The 22,102-nt window shown below is 45.6% G+C and overlaps 1 protein-coding gene across 2 annotated transcripts in view; it reads right to left on the reverse strand.

The window, feature by feature from the left end:
- Positions 1–22,102, reverse strand: part of CAB39L (calcium binding protein 39 like) — an 80,916-nt gene that overhangs the window by 12,148 nt on the left and 46,666 nt on the right. For both annotated transcript variants that reach the window (XM_075266015.1, XM_075266016.1), the window contains exon 5: positions 16,400–16,568. In XM_075266015.1, coding sequence (XP_075122116.1) covers positions 16,400–16,568 — 169 coding nt within the window. The remainder of the gene's footprint in view (positions 1–16,399; positions 16,569–22,102) is intronic.

A 22,102-nucleotide genomic window follows, 5' to 3' on the forward strand; every position in this document is an offset into this window, starting at 1 on the left:
AAAGATGGACTGACCGGATATAAAGCAACTGAATAGAAGAAACATTAGATTATATATCTGTTTCCTTCTCCCCTTATTAAGCTGCTCTCCTCTTCCTCATCTTCACTCAGATTGGTTACTTATATAGAAACCATCTCCAGTCAGCTCACACACAGAAGTCTATGAAAAGAGGAGGGGGCTGTTCATTGATTTATCGCCTGAATCCATGCAGTGATTAGCTCTTATCTTGAAGATACAGCAGTGTCAAAATGGTTCCCTCACTCACAGTGTAGCAGAGTTTAGCAGCTGCAGCTATTTGAGGGACTTTTTCAGATACGTTCTACTCCCTCTCTCCATAGACTTCTATGTAAAATGTAAATCTAGCCCCAAACTCAGGGACACAACAGCGTGTATCACCTTAATAAAAATGACTGTAGCAAAGGAGGAAAACAATTTAGGGGTTTTTGGTTCCACTTTATTAGACTATTATGGGGTCCATTATTCTAAACCTCAAAACTGCATGTATATAAAAAAAATAAAAATTAAAAAAATAAAGTGTCTAGCCCTAAACCAGGGAAAATGCCATGGTTCTGCAGAGGTTAAGATACCTGACCCCCCCTTCCCCCCATTAAAACAAGCCTACGCTCATGACCAAGCCAGTTTTTTTTTGTTTAATTCAAAAAGCGCTGCCATGGTTGTTAATAGTACTTACGGCTGGAAGAAAAACTCATTTAATAACATGTTCAGAACTAGTCTAGCAAGACAAAGGCTAAAATTCTTGTTAGGGCTAAGCCAATTCCAGTTCACAACCTGCATGACACAATGCAATCCTTCAGGTATGTACAATCTGCTCAATTATTTCTCCGTTTCCTGCCTATTACCAGTCCTATTATGTTTGTGATAAATCTCCCACAATGTTCTGGCCTAGCACAAAAGCCAAGAGAAACGTAAATATTCTCGACCAAGGTTACTAGCCGTCCTAACAATAGCAGAGTCAAAATATGGAGAACACGTGCGTATCTATTCTTAGCAGGTCCTGCCAAAAAATATCTCAGGGTCCCATCTCATGTCCAAAGTTTTTTCCTCTATCTAGGGGCAACACAGTGGCTCAGTGGTTAGCACTGCAGCCTTGCAGCACTGGAGTCCTGGGTTCAAATCCAGCCAGGAACATCATCTGCAGGGAGTCTGTATGTTCTCCCCGAGTTTGCATGGATTTCCTCCCATTCTACAAAAACATACTGATAGGGAAAAATGTGAGATTAAACAGGTATATACTGGTACTTTTGTTTTTACCAGTGATGGCGAACCTATGATGTCTTTCAAAAGTGACAGCTATTGTCCGAACAAAGTGGCAGGTGGCGCCTCATGGAATAAACAGGGTTTTTTTGTTTTGTTTTTAAATCGGCAGCTACTTATTGTGTTATTGCAATAAGCAGCTGCCGATAATTTTAACTCACCTGTCCACGCTCCAGTCCCCGCTGCCTCCTGTAGGCAGCACTACACTTACATCACGACGCTGATGAAAGCCAGGGTGCTATGTACAGCGTTGCAGCGTTCTTCAGCATGGGCTGCAGCGCACTCTGTAGGTGGCATCGAAGGGTGGCCAGGACTAGAGCGTGGACAGGCGAGTAAAAATGATCAGCCACTATTCTGTGTGGGGGTGAGGGGGTATAAAAGTGGGTCATAAATGTGGGGGCCATAAATCGGGGGATCATATGCTGTGTAAATAAATAAAAGGGGCTATATACTATGGGGGGCATAACAAGGGGTCAGATACTGTGTGGGGGCCCTATGTGAAACAACACCCTAGTTAACCCTTAAGTACTATCATGGTGTCTATCATAATGATAGGTGTGTGATAGACACCATGATAATACTTAAGGGTAAGTTCACACGATGTAACGTGGAGCGCGATCTGGCACGTATACATGTGCCGGCAGATGACACGCTCAAAACGCTCCCATTCATTTCAATGAGAGTTAGGAGCGTATACGCCGCGTTATTTTGCGCCTGTGATTTTGCAGCCGCAAAATAACGCGTCGTATACGATCCAGGCTCCCATTGAAATCAATGGGAGCGTACACGGCGCTCAAAGTCTCACACGCCGTATACGTGCCACATCACACGGCACGTTACTCTGTGTGAACTCCCCCAAAGTGTTGTACAGACATCATTATTTGATCAGTGGTTTTCATTCACTTTAATGGGAGCTGCGGTAATCAGGAACGGCCACTATACAGTGTACAGAGCAGTCTACTTCAGGCTCAGTTGAAGAACAGTTGATCAATAGGGTTTTGATTGTTGACCCCCACTATTAAGATATTCATGGCGCTTCTTGAGGACAGAACATCAGTACAAAATGCCTGCAAAACCACTTTAAGACATACTTGCCAGCAAAAAGGGAGGTCTCCCAGTTTCCTGGAAGAGTTGGCAAGTCTCCCAGGTGCTGCCGAAGCCTCCCGGAACGTCCATAAAAGCCATACTTTGTATGCCTGGCACCAGGATGGCGTCTTTTCAGACCCCAACGTACACACGTTGGATTGTTCCTGGTCAATAGGGGGTCAGGTGTTTTACTGAGAATGTATAGAGATTGAAGTTAAAAACACCTGCACCATATTGAAAGTGTATAAGAATACGCCGTATTTGAAGATTTGGGTCCATCAGACCAGTAGAATAAGAAAGTTTTCATTGCAATTTTTTTTCCCCACACCCCATAATTTGTAAAGAGGACACAGCTCCTAGTCAGTGGCGACACAGCTTGGTGGTTGGTTATATAGGAGCGATTTATAATCTTTTTGTCTGTTATTTTTTATTATAGAAGATGATGTCCAAAGCCAATGCTATCAATTGAATCCAGATGCTGAACAATTCTTGGAACAAAGCACAGCTTTCACAAGAGTGGAAAGTGATGGCCGGCTGACCGCACCCATACAACCAGATGTTATGTGCTAGATTCAATATTTCTGTAATTGTATAGACATCATATAGAATACCGTATCTGTATTACAGTATATCTGGAGAACGGCTGAGATTTTACCAAGGTTTCGAAATAACAGTACCATTATCTACAGCTACCCCCTCTTATTCCGCTGGTCACATTGAATGTTTTCAGATACTAATGCAATTTCATAGATCCCAAAGCATTAAATTAAGTAAGTCGCCCCACACCCATGTGAGCAAGTTATATCAGCAACCAACTGACCCAATGAACAGTAATTGGTAATTCAATGTAGCTGACTGAACAATGCCAGGTTTTATTTCCACCAGCCCCACTAAATCTTCATCTCACTGTATATGTAACGCTTATTACGTGACCTTACTATGAGGGCAAGAGTAGATACACACCACCACTGAGGGCCCTCTGTGCCAAAACAACTTACAGGCCCACTTCTGCACATATACCAGTAGCATAAGACTTCCCAGATTTAGGGAAAGCTCACATAAAGGAATGTACCATGGAGTTAGGGGTGGATTCCACCTTCAAATCCGCGGAAGATTCAGCCTCTTATTGGTTTCAATGGGAGGTAAAGATCGCAGCAGGTCACTGAAAAAATAAGCGCCCTGCTCGTTCTTGCCACAGATTCCATGGCTGGAGACTCTCTGCTGGTTAGGCACATTCTCTTCATGCATTGAATGGAGAGGGGAGGGGTTGATTCTCCTCACAGCTGGCACAGACACGTCTGCAAACTGTTGCTGTGTGCAAGACTGCGGATTCTGCAAGTCTCGCAGCTTAGGCCCTATTCATATCTGTGCTCAGGTTTCTGTTCGGGGAGTCTCTTTAGGGACCCCCTGAACGCAAACCTATATGCATATAAAAAAAAGTAGTTATCAGGGAAACCCATAGACCCTAAATATTATAATGGGGTCCGTGTGGTTTCCGCATGAAACATGCAAGCAATAGAGATGAGCGAACACTAAAATGTTCGAGGTTCGAAATTCGATTCGAACAGCCGCTCAATGTTCGTGTGTTCGAACGGGTTTCGAACCCCATTATAGTCTATGGGGAACAGATACTCGTTAAGGGGGAAACCCAAATCCGTGTCTGGAGGGTCACCAAGTCCACTATGACACCCCAGGAAATGATGCCAACACCTCTGGAATGACACTGGGACAGCAGGGGAAGCATGTCTGGGGGCATCTAACACACCAAAGACCCTCTATTACCCCAACATCACTGCCTAACAACTACACACTTTCCACATTCAAAAAAACCTCTATCAAAGTGGGAAAATACCTGGAAACCTTCTTTACTCCCCAAATGGATGGACACAAACCCCAATTTAAGCTCAACAAACAGTAACAACCACCCCTTTAAATCACGTTCCCCATGACAACCACAAATGGAATAGGCAATGGGAATTCCAAAAGCCCTCACCCTTAACTGTCATTTTGAGTGTGTGTGTGTGTGTGTGTGTGTGTGTGTGTGATGTGGTAAGACCTTCCAAAATTCACTTTTCTAGCCCTTAACATGAGCCCTTCCAAACAAAGTTACATGACCTTAAGCTGAGCTACCAGCAGAGATTGAGGCCCTTGGCATGAGTAGAGCCTTGCACCAGCAGTGTTTTTGGCACTTAGGGTGAGTTGAGCCTTGTACCAGCGTGTGTCCCTTAACATCAGGCGGGCCCTAAGTTCTGCGCTTTGCACAAAAGTTCCACATTAACTAGGCTGAATGGTACAAAGATTAGTAGGCCCGAGAACCAGGAACAGGTCTTGCAATGGCTGTCGGATAACGCTTAAAGCACATTGTCCACCAGCCAGTCAGCCTCTACCTCCTCTTACCCAACAGTCTTGTCCTCCTTCCACCCAAAATTCCCAATCTTCCCAGAACAATAACCCCAACTGTCCCTGCTCCCCAGAGCTGTTCTCCCTTCCTTTGACTGTACCGCAACCTGCCCCTCCATTTCGCGATTCCACGGACCTAACAGACGAGTATCTGTGTCCAGATGCTCAAACACTAGAGTCTCCTCCATTCCATCTCCGGTCGATTTGGTGGCGGATGACCAGCAACCCACCCTCATCGACGACGATGAGACGCAGTTGCTGTCAGGGCAGCCAGTTGACATGCGCATTGTGCAGGAGGAGGAGGCGAGACAGGAGTTGGAAGAGGAGGTGGTGGACGACGAGGACACCGACCCCACCTGGACAAGGCAGATGTCAAGCTGGGAAAGTAGTGTGGATGTTGAGGCAGGTGCAGCACCAAAAAGGGTAGCTAGAGGCAGAGACATGTCCAGAGGCAGAGGTCAGCTGCTTTGCCGAAGCCAGGCCAGACCCGGAATGTCCGAAGATGTTCCCTTTTGTACCCAGCCCAGAAAAACTCCCCCATCGAGGGCACGTTTCTTGAAGGTGTAGAGTTTTTTCAAGGAATGCGCCGAGGACAGATATAGTGTCGTCTACACAATTTGCCTCTCGAAATCGAGTAGGGGCCCTGAGAAGAGCAACCTGTCCACCACTTCAATGCACCGTCATTTGGAATCCAAGCAATGGAATCAGTGGCAGGCAGAAACGGCAGGACAAACGTCGCCCGCCGTTCATGCCACTGCCTCTGCTCACAGTGCTGGCGATGCACTCCAGAGGACGAGCCAGGACATCACTTCATCTGCCTCCGCCACTTTGTTGACTTCTCCCTCATCCTCCCCTGTTTCTGTCTTATCTCCTTCTCCTGCACCATCAAAGGCACCATCAGGCGCTTCTTTACAACAACCCACCATCTCTCAGACATTGGAGCGCCGGCAGAAATACACCGCTAACCACCCACCCACGCAAGCCTAGAACGCCAACATCGCTAAACTGCTGGCCCAGGAGAGGTTGGCGTTCCGGCTTGTTGAAACTCCCGCCTTCCCGGACCTGATGGCAACTGTGGCACCTCACTATGCCGTCCCTAGCCGTCTCAACTTCTCCCGGTGTGGCGTCCCCGCCTTGCACCAGCACGTGTCACTCAACATCAGGTGGGCCCTTAGTTCCGCGCTTTGCTGCAAGGTCCACTTGACCACCGACACTTGGACAAGCGCCTGTGGTCAGGGATGCTGCAGTGCTTATCTTTAATGACAGGCAGGGTGAATGTGGTGGAGTCTGTTCCCCGGGTGCAAACTGGGGTGGCCTATCTCCTCTCCCAGGCCAAAATTCATGGCAGGAGTAGACTGAAACCCTACGACGCTGCAACCTCCACCACAGCTACTAGCGGCAAACGCTAAAACACTGGTGTGGGGAGACGTCAGCAGGCGGTGCTGAAGCTCATCAGCTTGGGGGACAGACAGCACAGTGCCTCCGAGGTCAGGGATGCCATCCTGGCTGAGATGGCATTTTTTTTTCCCTGCTACACCTGGGGCCTGGCATTTTTACGCCTGTGATAATGGCTGGAACCTGGTAGCGGCTCTGGAGCTTGCCAGCCTCCAACACGTTCCATGTTTGGCCCACGTCTAACCTAGTGGTGCAAAGTTTTTTAAAAACATACCCAAATGTACCGAAGCTACTGTTGAAAATGCGGCGCTTGTGCGCCCACTTTTGCAAGTGCACAGGAGTCGCTGCTAGCCTAAAAACACTCTAGCAAGGCCTACATCTGTCCAAACACAGGCTGTTGTCCGTCATTCACACACGCTGAAACCCTACAATACCATATCTTGAGCAGGGTGTGTGAGCTGCACAGACCTTTGATGGAGTTCCATCTACAAAACCCAAGGGTTCCTCAAAGTCAGCAACCAAAGTTTCTGCACCATGAGTTTCCAGGGGTGGCAGAGTTATGGCTAGGGGAAGAGGCATGGATAGGGATGATGTCTAGGGGCAAAAGCAGTGTGGATGTGGAGGCAAGCTAAGCAGGAAAAACTGGGGGTACAAGCTAAGGCATGGACTGGGGTGATGTCTAGGGGCAAAAGCAGTGTGGATGTGGAGGCAAGCTAAGCAGGAAAAACTGGGGGTACAAGCTAAGGCATGGACTGGGGTGATGTCTAGGGGCAAAAGCAGTGTGGATGTGGAGGCAAGCAAAGCAGGGAAAATGGTGGCTAGAGGCAAAGGGATGTCCATAGGCAGCAAGGGCAAAGATGCAAAACTCTCCCGTTTCAAGAATTTTCCTGACTTGTTTCCCCACAAAACATTCCTGGGAGGAGGGCTGAAACACCACCCTCCTCCTCCTCCGCTGTTAGATTGACCCCAGCTACGAGCTGAAAACGCTGCAACACTGGTGTGGGGAGACGTCAGCAGGCTGGGCTGAAGCTCATCAGCTTGGGAGACGGACAGCACATTGCCTCTGAGGTCAGGGATGCCATCCTTGATGAGATGGCAATTTGTTTATCCCCGCTGCCCCTGGGCTCAGTGGGTGAGAGCAAGCGCAGGATAATCGTCGTTTGGCCTGGCGGCCACTGCCTCTTCCACTGTTGACAGGGCTGGCGCTGCAGTCCAGACCAGGAGCCAGGACACCTCCACATCTGCCTCTGACACTTTGGGGAGTTCACCCTTATCCTCACCTTTTCCTGCCATTTCTCCTTTTGCCCGCGCCATCATGCGCCTCTTCCCAGCAACTCCCCATCTCCCAAGCCTTTCATTTCATGCTAAAGTACAGCGCAACCCACCCACATGCCCAAGGCTTCAACGGCCTCATCTCAAGAAATCTGGCCCAGGAGATGTTGGAATCCCGGCTGGGGGACACTCTGCCCTTTTTGGGCAGAGTGTCTACTGCGCCACCGCACTGTGCCGTCCACACCAGCACTTTCCCCCAAACATGAGGCGGTCCCTAAATTCAGCGCTTAGCCCTAAAGTTCCATGTGACCAGTTACGAATGGACAAGTGCATGCGGACAGGGACGCTACCTTTCAATTTGGGCACAGTGGTTGAATGTAGTTGAGGCGTGGACCGGGTCGCAAAATGTGGTGGCCTGACTTGTCTCCCCACACAACATTCCTGGGAGGAGGGCTGAAACACCACCCTCCTCCGCTGTTAAATTGACCCCAGCTACGAGCTGGAAACGCTGCAACACTGGTGTGGGGAGACGTCAGCGGGCCGTGCTGAAGCTCATCAGCTTGGGGGCCAGACAGCACACTGCCTACAAAGTGAGTCATGCCATCCTCGATGAGACGGCAATGTGGTTTTTGCCACTGCACCTGGGCCCAGGCATGTTGTCATGTGTGATAATGGCCGTAACCTGGGATTGGCTCTGTAGCTTGGCAGCCTGCAACATATTCCATGCCTGGGCCACGTTTTTAACTCATTGCTGCTAATCTTTTGAAAAAGGTACCCCAATGTTCCTGAGCTACTGGTGAAAGTGTGGCGCTTGTGCGGATAGTTTTTAAAGTGTATAGTTGCCGCTGCTAGCCTCTATGCACTCCTACAACGCCTGTACCTGCTGGAACAACGGCTGTTGTGCGACGTCTCCACACTGCTGGCACTAAACATATCATGTGTTGAGCAGAGTGTGTGAGCAGCACAGACCTTTGATGTAGTTCCAACTCCAAAACCCTCGGGTTCATCAAAGTCAACTCCCTCAGTTGCTCAACCATGAGTGGCCATGGGTGGCAGACTTATGTGAAATCCCATCCCATCCATTGCACTGGACACGAAACATTAGCATGCGCTCAGCACAACTTCGGATATGGCAGATGCGTTAAGCAGGGTGCAGGGTACAACACAGACCAGGCCCGAGCACCAGGAACAGGTGTTAGAAATACTGCAGCATCTGCCATTTCCTTCCAATTTTGGGGTTTTGGACCCGCCACCGACTTGTCTGGACCTAAGTGGGGATCATGAGACACAGTTGCCATCAAGGCAAGCTGTGGTCATGTGCGGTTTGCAGTAAGGGGGCAGTGCGCAATTGGAAGAGGAGTTGGTGGATGACGAGGCCACCGACCCCACATGGACAGGGGTGATGTCTAGGGGCTAAAGCAGTGTAGATGTAGAGGGAAGCTAAATCAACAAAAAACCTGGGTAGAAGCAAAGGCATAAACTGGGGTGATGTTTAGGGGTGAAAGCAGAGTAGATGTGGAGGGAAGCTAAGCAGCAAAAACAGTGGGTAGAAGCAAAGGCATGCAAAACTCTACCCTGTTGGAAGACTTATTCCTAGGTCTGGAACACGTTAATGGCCCCCCTGGACAAATTACTGCCACTCAGGGGCCTAGTGTCACCAGGAGGGACAAGTATAGGCGCATGTTGTGGGAATACCTGGCCGACACCAGCTCTGTCCTCTCCGATCCCTCTGTGCTCTACAGCCTAAACTTATTTTCTCATCTTTTTTTCTGAACTGCACATCTCTTGCCTGCTTCCTTTGGGATCTTAGAAATGGTGGTCCACTTCCACAGATGGTAACTTCAATAGACAGTGTAACGGGAGTAGCTGAGGGATCGCTGTCTTAACCACTTTTTGGCACAAAATTAACTTCCAAAGCCAAATATGGTGCAAGTATATGATGCAAGGACACCTACACACCTATCTCTGACACATTGGGGAGTTCACCCTCATGCGCCCTTTTGGCCTGCACCATCATGCGCCTCTTCCCAGCCACTCCACATTTCCCAAGCTTTTCATTGCAGGCAGAAGTACAATACAACCCACCCCCATGCCCAAGCCTGTAACAGCCTCATCGATAAACTGCTGGCCCTGGAGATGTTGGTGTTTGTTTATGCTTCTGGAGACCCAGGCCTTCCGTCAGCAGATGGCAGCTGGGGCACCTCCCTATGCTGGGCCTAGCCGTTACTACTTCTCTTGGTGTGCTGTCTCTGCCTTGCGCCTGCATGTGTCCCATAACATCAGTCGGGCCCAGAGCTCTGCGCTTTGCTGCAAGGTCCACTTGACCACCGACACATGGACAAGCGCCTGTGGTCAGGGATGCTGCAGTGCTTATCTTTAATGACAGGCAGGGTGAATGTGGTGGAGTCTGTTCCCCGGGTGCAAACTGGGGTGGCCTATCTCCTCTCCCAGGCCAAAATTCATGGCAGGAGTAGACTGAAACCCTACGAAGCTGCAACCTCCACCCCAGCTACTAGCGGAAAACACTGTAACACTGGCATGGGGAGATGTCAGCAGGCCGTGCTGAAACTGATCAGCTTGGGGGACAGACAGCACAGTGCCTCCGAGGTCAGGGATGCCATCCTGGCTGAGATGGCATTTTTTTTTCCCTGCTACACCTGGGGCCTGGCATTTTTGCGCCTGTGATAATATATATACAGGTCAAAGTGGGGCCATTTTCGTAAGTGAGAACTAGCCTCTGCTAGGCAGAAAACATTCAGAGCACACTCCTCTCATCTTCGCACCGTTGGCTGGCGGAGGAAGACGAGGGGGTTGGAGTGGCATCTGATGTCCCTATCCCACACGAGGCTAGAGGGTGCACTTCAGTGCATCCCATTGCTTCACCACAAATGGTGTGAAGGGGAGTGGAAAATGGAGGAAATGGAGAGTGACCCTTACAGTTGGGGCCAGCAAAGGCATGCCAAGTAACACACTGGCACACATGGCTGACTTCATCTTGGGTTGCTTTTCAACACATATTTCACATCATGAAGAACAAATAATACTGGATTTTTTCAAGCCTCGAACCCCGGTCTAGGTCTAATGTCTGTTCCTTTCTTATATTAGGGGAGAGGGAAAAAAAATTACTTCAGTGATACGTTTAGCGTACATAGACTGACTATTAATGTGTATCCCACTTAGTGTTGTTAGGGTTACACACCGTCACAACCTGGCTAAAGCTTCTATAGCTGTTAATAAAGTCAACATAACTTTACGGTATCCAAAAAGACAGCTGGTACCGACAGAGAGCAAGACAAATGTCACCCAAAGCTGTGAGCTCTGAACACCCACAGTGACTTTGGCGTCATCATCATTATAAGGGAGCGGGTGGTAATAAATAACTTGGCAGTGCCTAAAACCCAAAAAGCTTATACAACTATATTTACATTAAGATACACAAATGAAACTTTTCAGTAGCATGTCATGAGACAAGCTGATAAGCTCTTCCTTTGTGCAGTGCTATTTGAAAGTTAAACGCTGCCTTTATTTTAATTCTGGAGAAGGTGCAGACATTAGATTTAGAACATGTTGTCTTCATTGTCCAAATCCTCTATATAGGTAACGTGTTTTTCGGGCCGAGCTGTCTGGGAACGAGCTGGTGCAGCACTGACAACCTGGGTGAATATGGCAAGAGCCTGAGATGTAGGGTGAATGAATCCCCAAATTATTTGTGGAATTCCCAGTGAGACAATGGCACTGTATACCAGTAGCAAAAATTGTGGGTGCACGTAACCCCCATATATTCTTTGAATTCCCAGTCAGACAATGGCACTGTATACCAGTAGTAAAAATTGTGGGTGCACATAACCCCCATATATTCTTTGAATTCCCAGTCAGACAATGGAACTGTATAGCAGTAGCAAAAATTGTGGGTGCACGTAACCCCCATATATTCTTTGAATTCCCAGTCAGACAATGGCACTGTATACCAGTATTAAAAATTGTGGGTGCACATAACCCCCATATATTCTTTGAATTCCCAGTCAGACAATGGCACTGTATACCAGTATTAAAAATTGTGGGTGCACATAACCCCCATATATTCTTTGAATTCCCAGTCAGACAATGGCACTGTATACCAGTATTAAAAATTGTGGGTGCACATAACCCCCATATATTCTTTGAATTCCCAGTCAGACAATGGCACTATATACCAGTAGTAAAAATTGTGGGTGCACATAACCCCCATATATTCTTTGAATTCCCAGTCAGACAATGGCACTGTATACCAGTATTAAAAATTGTGGGTGCACATAACCCCCATATATTCTTTGAATTCCCAGTGAGACAATGGAACTGTATAGCAGTAGCAAAAATTGTGGGTGCACGTAACCCCCATATATTCTTTGAATTCCCAGTCAGACAATGGCACTGTATACCAGTAGTAAAAATTGTGGGTGCACATAACCCCCATATATTCTTTGAATTCCCAGTCAGACAATGGCACTGTATACCAGTAGTAAAAATTGTGGGTGCACATAACCCCCATATATTCTTTGAATTCCCAGTCAGACAATGGCACTGTATACCAGTATTAAAAATTGTGGGTGCACATAACCCCCATATATTCTTTGAATTCCCAGTCAGACAATGGCACTATATACCAGTAGTAAAAATTGTGGGTGCACATAACCCCCATATATTCTTTGAATTCCCAGTCAGACAATGGCACTATATACCAGTAGTAAAAATTGTGGGTGCACATAACCCCCATATATTCTTTGAATTCCCAGTCAGACAATGGCACTGTATACCAGTATTAAAAATTGTGGGTGCACATAACCCCCATATATTCTTTGAATTCCCAGTCAGACAATGGAACTGTATAGCAGTAGCAAAAATTGTGGGTGCATGTAACCCCCATATATTCTTTGAATTCCCAGTCAGACAATGGCACTGTATACCAGTATTAAAAATTGTGGGTGCACATAACCCCCATATATTCTTTGAATTCCCAGTCAGACAATGGCACTGTATACCAGTATTAAAAATTGTGGGTGCACATAACCCCCATATATTCTTTGAATTCCCAGTCAGACAATGGCACTATATACCAGTAGTAAAAATTGTGGGTGCACATAACCCCCATATATTCTTTGAATTCCCAGTCAGACAATGGAACTGTATAGCAGTAGCAAAAATTGTGGGTGCACGTAACCCCCATATATTCTTTGAATTCCCAGTCAGACAATGGCACTGTATACCAGTATTAAAAATTGTGGGTGCACATAACCCCCATATATTCTTTGAATTCCCAGTCAGACAATGGCACTATATACCAGTAGCAAAAATTGTGGGTGTATATAGCCCCAATTCTATTGCTAGGGGACTTGCAGGGTATTTCTGAGGTGAAGGTGGGGGGGCACACCGTTGGAACGGGGATTTGGGGTGTATATATGGGGTATACGGGAATACACTGTCAGTGTGTTCCATTCAGGATCCTGGGAAAGCTGGGTTGCGGCGATTGAGCCCGTCAGTGCCACGTTACACTGACAAGCTTCTCCCTGGAATTGAAGTTATATGTAAGCCCAATATATTCTTTGAATTCCCAGTGAGACAATGGCACTATATGGCAGTAGCAAAAATAGTGGGTGTATATAGCCCCAATCCTATTGCTAGGGGACTTGCAGGGTATTTCTGGGGTGAAGGTGGGGGGGCACACCGTTGGAACGGGTATCGGGGGTATATATCGGGTATACGGGAATACACTGACAGTGTATTCCATTCAGGATCCTGGGAAAGCTGGGTTGCGGCGATTGAGCCCGTCAGTGCCACGTTACACTGACAAGCTTCTCCCTGGAATTTAGCTCTTATAAGAGCTGTTGGTTGTCTTCTCCTTCCTATCCTAGCCTGTCCCTGCCTACCCAGAATCTAACCCCTAGCTAACTGGACGGAAACCTCCGTCCCCGGTGAATTGCAAGCTCAGAATGACGCGAAGCTGGGCGGCGCTGTTCTTTTAAATTAGAGGTCACATGTTTTCGGCAGCCAATGGGTTTTGCCTACTTTTTTCAACGTCACCGGTGTCGTAGTTCCTGTCCCACCTACCCTGCGCTGTTATTGGAGCAAAAAAGGCGCCAGGGAAGGTGGGAGGGGAATCGAGTAATGGCGCACTTTACCACGCGGTGTTCGATTCGATTCGAACATGCCGAACAGCCTAATATCCGATCGAACATGAGTTCGATAGAACACTGTTCGCTCATCTCTAGCAAGCAACACTTTTCTCTCCGCATGTTTTGTGCGCAAACAGAATGGAAGCCACACAGACCCCATTGTAGTCTATGGAGTCTGCGGGTTTACCTTAGGTAATTGCTTATTTTTAAGGGTATAGGTCATGTGAGTATATGAAATGCCGCAATTCCAAAAACACTTGTGTTTTGTAAATCGCAGCGCAATTATACGCTGGCATTTCCATATAGGTAGAATTCTGCAGACTTTGTAAAAAAACACTACGGAAAAAGTGATCTGTTTCCGCCGTGATCTTTTCTGCAACGTTTTTCAGGTGCGACTTGCTCTATGGGGCCTTCGCCTTAAGAACACTATGCCACAAGCAAAAGAAAAGGAAAGGAAACAAGACATTGAAATCTTTCGGCCTCCATAGGGTTACAAAAGCTGGTTCTAAGTTTCTGAGAATTCATCAAACCAAAATGAAAGTCATTATTTCCCAATGGAGGAGACTTTGAACAATGGTAAATAATCCCAGGGGTAACCCAACCCAAAATCACTCCAAGGACGTACCGACTACTTATCCAAACGTCGCAACATATCCTTGAAGTACAACCAAAAACTAAATATAAAAGTCTACATTTAAATGGCTTTGTATTGTCCTAGCCAATAGAGATGGTGTGACAGGAAGGGAAATGAGGAGGCTAACAGAAAACCGACCAATGCAGGCGAAACTATAAACTAGGACAAATGTAGTGATATACATATTATAGGTTAGCATGACGTAGGGAAGAGATGTCGGAAGTGACTGTAGGATCAGATCATAGAGGGTTTGTTTGTAGTCTGTAACCACAGAGACACATACATGTACTTAAATATTCTACAGTTTGGTCGGTCAGGGTCAAAGAGGGGCCCCCATGTCAAATGTTCTCATTGGGGCCCAGCCATTCCTAGTTACACCACTGGTTGCCAGCTTTGTTGGAAAATTTAATATCCTTGTTATAAAAGAAAAAAAAAAAAAAACCCAGGACTACTGCAACATCCTGAACTTTACCACATTACAAGTTACACCCTGCTCCCTTCAGTCATAGATTTACTGCCATTTGTAGCTATGTTGTGTATTAGATTTCGTTGTTTGGGTTTTTTTTGGATACTTTTGGGTACTGATTCTTAGGTATTGATCTTTTGATGGGGAAATCACTACTACAATTTTAGGGGTAGAGAATGCCCTCGTTGAAGTAAATCTAATTTGACTGTACGGACAACATCGTGCATTCAGCTGAATGGGCCAAAAAGATTTGTCACACACTTAAGGGGGTTGTCCCCACCCAAAAATTTGTGCTGCAAGTTTCAGAATACTATAAAATAAAAAACTAGGCAAACAATTCCTTCTGGAACTCTACCTCTTAGGTGTCACTGTTTCCAGGGTCATCTGTCATCAAAGGGGCTCCCAATGAAGTGAACGGGAGCAGGGGAATTTCGGCATCCACCAGGTGATTTGGCCACTTTTGTGCGGCGTAATACACCTCAGTTCTCAGGATCGATGGGGGTGTCAGTGGCAGACCCCCAACAATTAGTAATTTGTCCTCTATCCAGAGGCTGACTATGCTTCATGGCATAGTCCCAGTGACGCAACTACCGTGGTAGCAGCTGCCATAGGGCCCGGGACATTAGGGCCCGGTGACAGCCGCTACCCCGCGTTAGGAGGGGGGGGGGGGGGACTTGGCAATTGTCCAGGACCCCCACACCCTCAAGGGCCCCATACCTTCCCTACCATAAGTAGAAGATCGGCAGTAGATGCAGGGCTGCAGATGCTTCTTGTAAAAGCTTTCACACACAGCAGCTTCCTGTGCTGCCCCTCCCCCTCCTCAGTATCGGGAGTGTGAGGGGAGACATCCTGTGCGATGTATCTGCTCTCTTCACAGCTAGACAGCGCTGCACAGCCACATGTAAGTATATTTTTGGATAAAATATGTATAGATGTGTATAGGTGTTCACATTATGTGTCTTATATACTGTGTGAGTCCTGTATGTGTGTAGATAGGTGTGTGTATATGTTGTATATGAATGTATGTGTGTGAGTAGATGTGTATATGTGTAAGTATATACAGCATATCAATGTCTGTCTATCTATCTATCTGTATTTGCTTCTATACATGTCTACCATTATACATACTAGAATTGTATTTTATAATGTGATGTTTAGGCCCGGTTCACATCTGCGTTCAGGTCTTCGTTCTTGGAGTCTGCTTGGGACCCCCCCAAACAGAAACCTATACGCATTAAAAAGCAGTTACCTTCAGGGTCTCCAATTATTATACTCTGGGGTCTGAAAAGATTTTAAAATAATTGTTCACGGGTGTTCATTATGGGACATAATGGTGTGTGTAGGGGCCACTATGGGACATAATAGAGCGGTCGGTCGAGGTCTTTGGTGTCAGTCAGGAAGGGGGGGACCCCATGTCAAAAGTTCACCACGGGGCCCCGCCATTCCTAGTTACGCCACTGCATAGTCCCTTTAGGTGTAACCAATTTTTATTAAATTTTTCATAAGAAAGTAAAGTACAGAATACAATCAATGGTGCTAACACGCTTTAATTCCCTATATGACACATTACTGTAACGTGTATCAGGTCCCTATAAGCTGCCGTGTCTTGTAGATTGCTGCTTTTCCCTCTTGCCTTGAAATGACGCAGCAAGGAAAATACACTCGGCCGGGAGATCTATTTTCAACCACATAAACACTGAGCAGAGGAATGAAATAATTTACCTTAAATGTCGCAAAGGCATCGGAAGCTATGTCGAATGTTGACATTTCCACATATTTAAAGAAGTCCTCAAACTGCTCAGAGTGCAGGATGGTTCTGGCAAGCGGCTCGTGGCGGACACACTCACGGAGCATTATCCCACAATGCAGAGCCACTTGAGGAGATTCATACCTAGAAGAAAACAATAGGTTACCTTTATGTACAGCAGACACTTTTCGGTTTCTTTTCTATTCCATTGCTCTCGGGATATCTACATGTAATAAAACTTACAATATTATACTAACCCAATGTTTCTTTGGCTTGTAATTGTGACACTGTTGCCTGGTAGCATATAATAATAGCCAATGTGCGCATTTTACTGGCTATACATAGACCCGGCCGTCCACAAGACCTACTCACAGTCGGAGTCTTTGTCAGCTCCCTGCCAGCTTGAAATTACACTAAACCTTTAGGCTTTTTTCTTTGATCATTTTCCTAACTTTTTTTTTAACCAAATGTTATTTACACATAGAAAAAAGGAATACATATCTGCTTAAAGGAACACTAAACCTAGAAATGAATGCTAAAAGGATTTAAAGGGGCTCTATCATTGGGAAAAGTCATTTTTAGCTAATCACATCCTTGCATAGGCTGTAGAATGGCAATTTCACACCTAACTTTAGTATGTAAATTGCCTCAGCGTTTTTTTTAATAAGTCTGTTTTTATTCATATGCTAATTAGACTGGTGCATGATGCATTGTGCACCCCCTTTGCTATTGTTTCCTATGCACAGGCTGCTGCTGATGACTCAGCTTCCTATTTGCGCACACACATAGGAGATAATAGAAGAGACGAGTGCTGCCTGGAACTTCCTGTGCTGGCTGGAAGCTCATTAGCATATGAATATACAGTAGCAGCAGACAAAACAAAACACCGGGGACAGAGTATTATTTTTATATACCGTATATACTCGAGTATAAGCCGACTTTTTCAGCACAGTTTTTATGCTGAAAAAGCCCCTCTCGGCTTACACTCGAGTCAGGGTCCACGGAGCACAGAGACCAGCAAGGACCTGCGTAAATTAAAAAAAGGGGGAGGTCCTTTTGTGCTACTGCTCTGTGATTGGCTTGTCATGTAGGTTACATGACTGTGATGTCATCAAAGGTCCTGTAGAAACTAGAATGTAACATCTGCAGATAAGTCAGTGGCCATTATGTGCAGGATTCATTGAGTCTTATGGAAGATGTCTGTCGTATGGAGGAGAGGAAGCTACAATAACGTGACAGTAACACATAGGTACCTGCTGGAGTTACTATTCCTAGTAATGTCAGGCATTTAGGGTTATTAATTTAGTTTCAGTAACTCCATGTGCCTCACATTAATAACAGTTAACCCCATCATGTCCCTCATATTAACCCCTATGTGCCCCATATAAGAGTTACTAAAATATGAGACACATGCCGTACTAATAAAGGATCTTAATTATGAAGATACCTAATTATTACCTCCATATGTCCCACATATCAGTAACTCTTATGTGAGGCACACAGGGGGTTAATGTGAGGGACATGATGGGGTTAACTGCTATTAATATGATCCCCATGGAGTTACTAAGCTGCAATGCACATGACCAGACTTTTTATCTGCAATGGTGGATTTCCCCCCTAAGCTTATACTCGAGTCAATAAGTTTTCCCAGTTTTTTTGTGGTAAACTTAGGGGAATTGGCTTATATTCGGGGCGGCTTACATTTGAGTATATACAAGATATAAATATAGATAGATAAATAATTTTATTTATTTATTTTTACACCTTCCCCTATCTCTGTGACTTGTCCAATTCCTGGACAACCCCTTTAATGATCTTTTTGCTCTACTGCAGACAGGAAACAGCAAATAGAATTTATTTAGAATAAAGAACATCATAAAATGTTCTTAATAACCTATTGGAGTGCTGTTCAACTCTATTTTTCAATTGGATCATAAAATGCAGACAGAGTACATCAGTGTCATAAAAAAATAAAGAATGTAAACATGGCACCGCAAAGCAGAGACCAGATCCAGACAACCTGCTCGCATCTTTCACAGTACATAAGACAAGAAAGGAGAAGAAACAGCATGTGTATGGTGTACGGTGTAGAGACCTTCATATGGAGACATGGTGTCAGACATGCAGTTAGTGGGAGGAGGACATGCCAAGTTAACTTTTATTAAAAGTCTAAATATCTAAATAAATAAAAAATCGCCATTTGACTGTGTCTAAAACAGAATATGCCGCTATAAACCATCATAGGAGGAAAACACGCAGAATCCGTACACCCTCATTGGACTGTTCCACTGTGTCTGATCTAATGGATTGTACCTTTTCAGAAAGCAGATTTTGATTTATTCAGGCAATGGCCATGGAAACTGTAAGCTCTGCAGTTCACCCCCTAGGAGCTGTTGAATTCCAAACATTTTTGAGGGCAGGAATTCGACAAACATGTTACCTCGTGGAGTAAAAGATTCGCAATTGATTTGTGACTATTTAACACCAGTTGCGACTAAATTAGACGTAAGCGGTTTCATTGTTGTTTCTGCCACAAAATTGGTGTAATGATGTTACAGCAGCCACGAACTTTGTGCCAAGGCGGGGGGACGTAAAAGGGAGGTATGGTATATACATAATAAATCTACTGCTCTCAAACATATACAATGGCGGGATTCTATATGTAGTTAAAGGGATCCTATCATTAAAATTATTTTTTTTATGCCTACCACGTAGGACTAGCCTTAAGAAAGGCTATTCTTCTCCTACCTTTAGATGTCTTCTCCGCGCCACCGTTCGGTATATAATTCGGTTTTCGGCGGTATGCAAATGAGTTCTCTCGCAGTACTGGGGGCGTCCGCAATGCTGCGAAAGAACTCTCCAACACCGCCTCCATCTTCTTCAGCAACGGGTCTTTTTCGCTTCTATTTCCGGTGGTGGCTTCAAACTTCTAGGCCTTGGGCAATACTGTGTAAGCTGCCATTTTCTTGTGATCAGCGGGCATGCGAGGCCTAGAAGATTGAAGCCTCCGCCGGAAGAAGACCCGCTGCTGAAAAAGATGGAGGCGGCGCTGGAGAGTTCACTCGCAGCATTGGAGACACCCCCAGTGCTGCGAGAGAACTCATTTGCATACAGACAAAAAACAGGATTTCTACCGAACGGCGGTGCGGAGAAGACATCTAAAGGTAGGAGAAGAATATCCTTTCTTAAGGCTATTCCAACGTGGTAGGCAGAATCCCTTTAACGCAGTAAAAACTAAAGAAACAAAAAAAAAAAAAAAAAAAAAAAACACAACACCACAGAATTGTGCACAATTCACACTCCAAAATAGATGGTGAAGCAGCACAAAAAAAAGAGCAGCTGAGCTCCGTCGGCAGGTTCTTGTTTGCAGATGAATGAAAGGTTTCTAAAAACAACATTATGGTGGAGGTCTGAAAATAAGGTTATGGAAAACATCAGCAAGCAGGTAACGTGATTATTAACAACAGGAAACAGCCAGAAATACAGTAATTCTGCATCCCCATGTGCTGCAATGTATGTAGTGTACTAGCAATGCCTGAAATATACAACACATTGTATGTGTCTGGTGTGCCTGGCTACAGAACTGGACTAGATGACAAGCACCTGCGTCCTCCAAGCACATGGAGAGAAAACCAAGAACACGACTTGGTTGGTGAGCACAATAATAATTTGTGTTTTATAGTACTGCCTCCATTTTGTCAGTCCAGGACAGATGTCGCTTCCGGTTTGATATAGCTGCTGTTTGGAGTCATGAGGAACCACATTATCATTGTCTGACAGTAGAGATTACTGGGGTGACCAATAAAATTATTGGGGTCCACGGTAACCTCGAAGCTTTGCTTGAAGCAAATGGGGTGATAAATAGTAGGACTGTCTCAGTAGGCTGTAATAGGACATAAAACTAAGGGGGTGTTCACACTACTGCCGCTGTACGCCCTGGGGTTTCCAAAACTGGACAGGGGTCAGCTTTAAAATCATTTTAATGGGTTTCTAAAGGTAACTGCTGGTGTCTGTATGCAGCCTCTCCACCTGGAAACCGTACTTCTTGCAGTATTTTTCTCGCCGTATGATAGTCTATGGGGTCCGCGTGCTGTCATTGCTCACCACTTTTTAGTGTGTTCGGTATTCCATTCGGGGGGTACATGCAGGACTTTGTGTCCATGCAAAAAAAACCCCCAAAAAAACAGTTTCCAGGTGGAAAGGCCACATACGGACACCGGCGGTTACCTTTAAATACCCATTCAAAAGAATGGGTTTTACAGCTGACCATTGGCAAGCCGTCCCCTGTCCAGTATCCCTGGGGTTTAGGATGGAAACCCCGAGGTGGACAGCAGCAGTAGTGTGAAAGCCTCTTAAATGTTTGATGAATTTAGGACCAATCCCCTGACTTTGGCAGGTCTGGCTGACTATAATGTGCGTGGGACGGGAACCCAATCTAGAATGTGCCACTTGAGAACTGAATTTTTGGGAATGGGGGAGGTTTGAGAAATGGGAGGGCAGAATATGGCAGAGTATAATACTCTTTATTGATCATGTCCATTTTGTCTAACAACATTGTGCTGGGTAAGCTTGACAAGATTTGGAGGCACAGACTGCAGCAGACCGTGGCACAGCAGAATAGAGATTCTGTGCTGCAGCAGCTGCGGTCGACACCTCCCAATACTGGCACAACACTCACTCTAGTCAGCCTTCCCCCTATAGGTCTTGAGCGGCAGAGTCTGTTCTAGTTACATTATTAAGGGTTTCTGCAAAGCAACAGAACCGGAAATTGTCAGTTTACAAGTAGGCTTAGTAGACAGAGTGAAAATTATAGGAGATTGGAACTTTATAATAAATAAATATTACATAGACATAAATAATTTAAAAAAAAATCATTTCCAGTGCCAAATTAATTTTTTTATTTGAATATAAGCTCTGTCTACTAGCAGCTTTGAGGCTGCTGCAACTACTGATCTGTGCGGGTTTGGGGGTCAAACCCCCACAGAGAACATACTGAGGATAGTGGGTAGGTCATAAGTGCATAAAACCGATTTGTGGGCTGGATATGTTTAACATAAAAACTTGATTTGAAAAAAAAAAAAAAATTCTGGTAGCAAAATTCCCTTTAAGGGAAGACGCAAAATAGTGAATGCAAATAAGTAAAAGACAGTTAAGCTACTTCTCATTTGCAGCAGGCCCAGTTATGGGTCACTGTGCAGTCAGCCTGTCCATGCAGCACCTGGAAGCAAATAGCATTCAAATGGAAACCAAAGCTACCCAGATGTCAGCAAGAACGTAGAGGGCAGAACTGGTCCTCAATGTCAATTGTACGGCTTTTTCTCAGACATTGGTGCAAGTTCACAACTTGTCTCCAGGTGTGAAACGTACAATGGCATCTGGTGCTGAAACCTTAGGCTAAGGTCCCACGTTGCGGAAATGCAGCTTTTTTTTGCTGCAGATTTTGCTGCGGTTTTTAGAGCCTAAAAAAGGAATGGGAACTATATAGGAATTTCTCATACTTCTCCCGCCTGCTCAATCCACTCCTGGCTTTGGCTCCAAAAACTGCAGCAAAATCTGAAACAAAAAAAGCTGCGTTTCCGCAACGTGGGGCCTCAGCCTTAAGCATTTGGAATCCATCCTGCTATTCTAAAGCTATAAGCCCTTTTTGTATAGAAGCAAATTAGGCAGTTTCTGCCACA

This window comes from Leptodactylus fuscus, chromosome 2 (assembly GCF_031893055.1).
Source record: "Leptodactylus fuscus isolate aLepFus1 chromosome 2, aLepFus1.hap2, whole genome shotgun sequence".
Classification (NCBI taxonomy): domain Eukaryota; kingdom Metazoa; phylum Chordata; class Amphibia; order Anura; family Leptodactylidae; genus Leptodactylus; species Leptodactylus fuscus.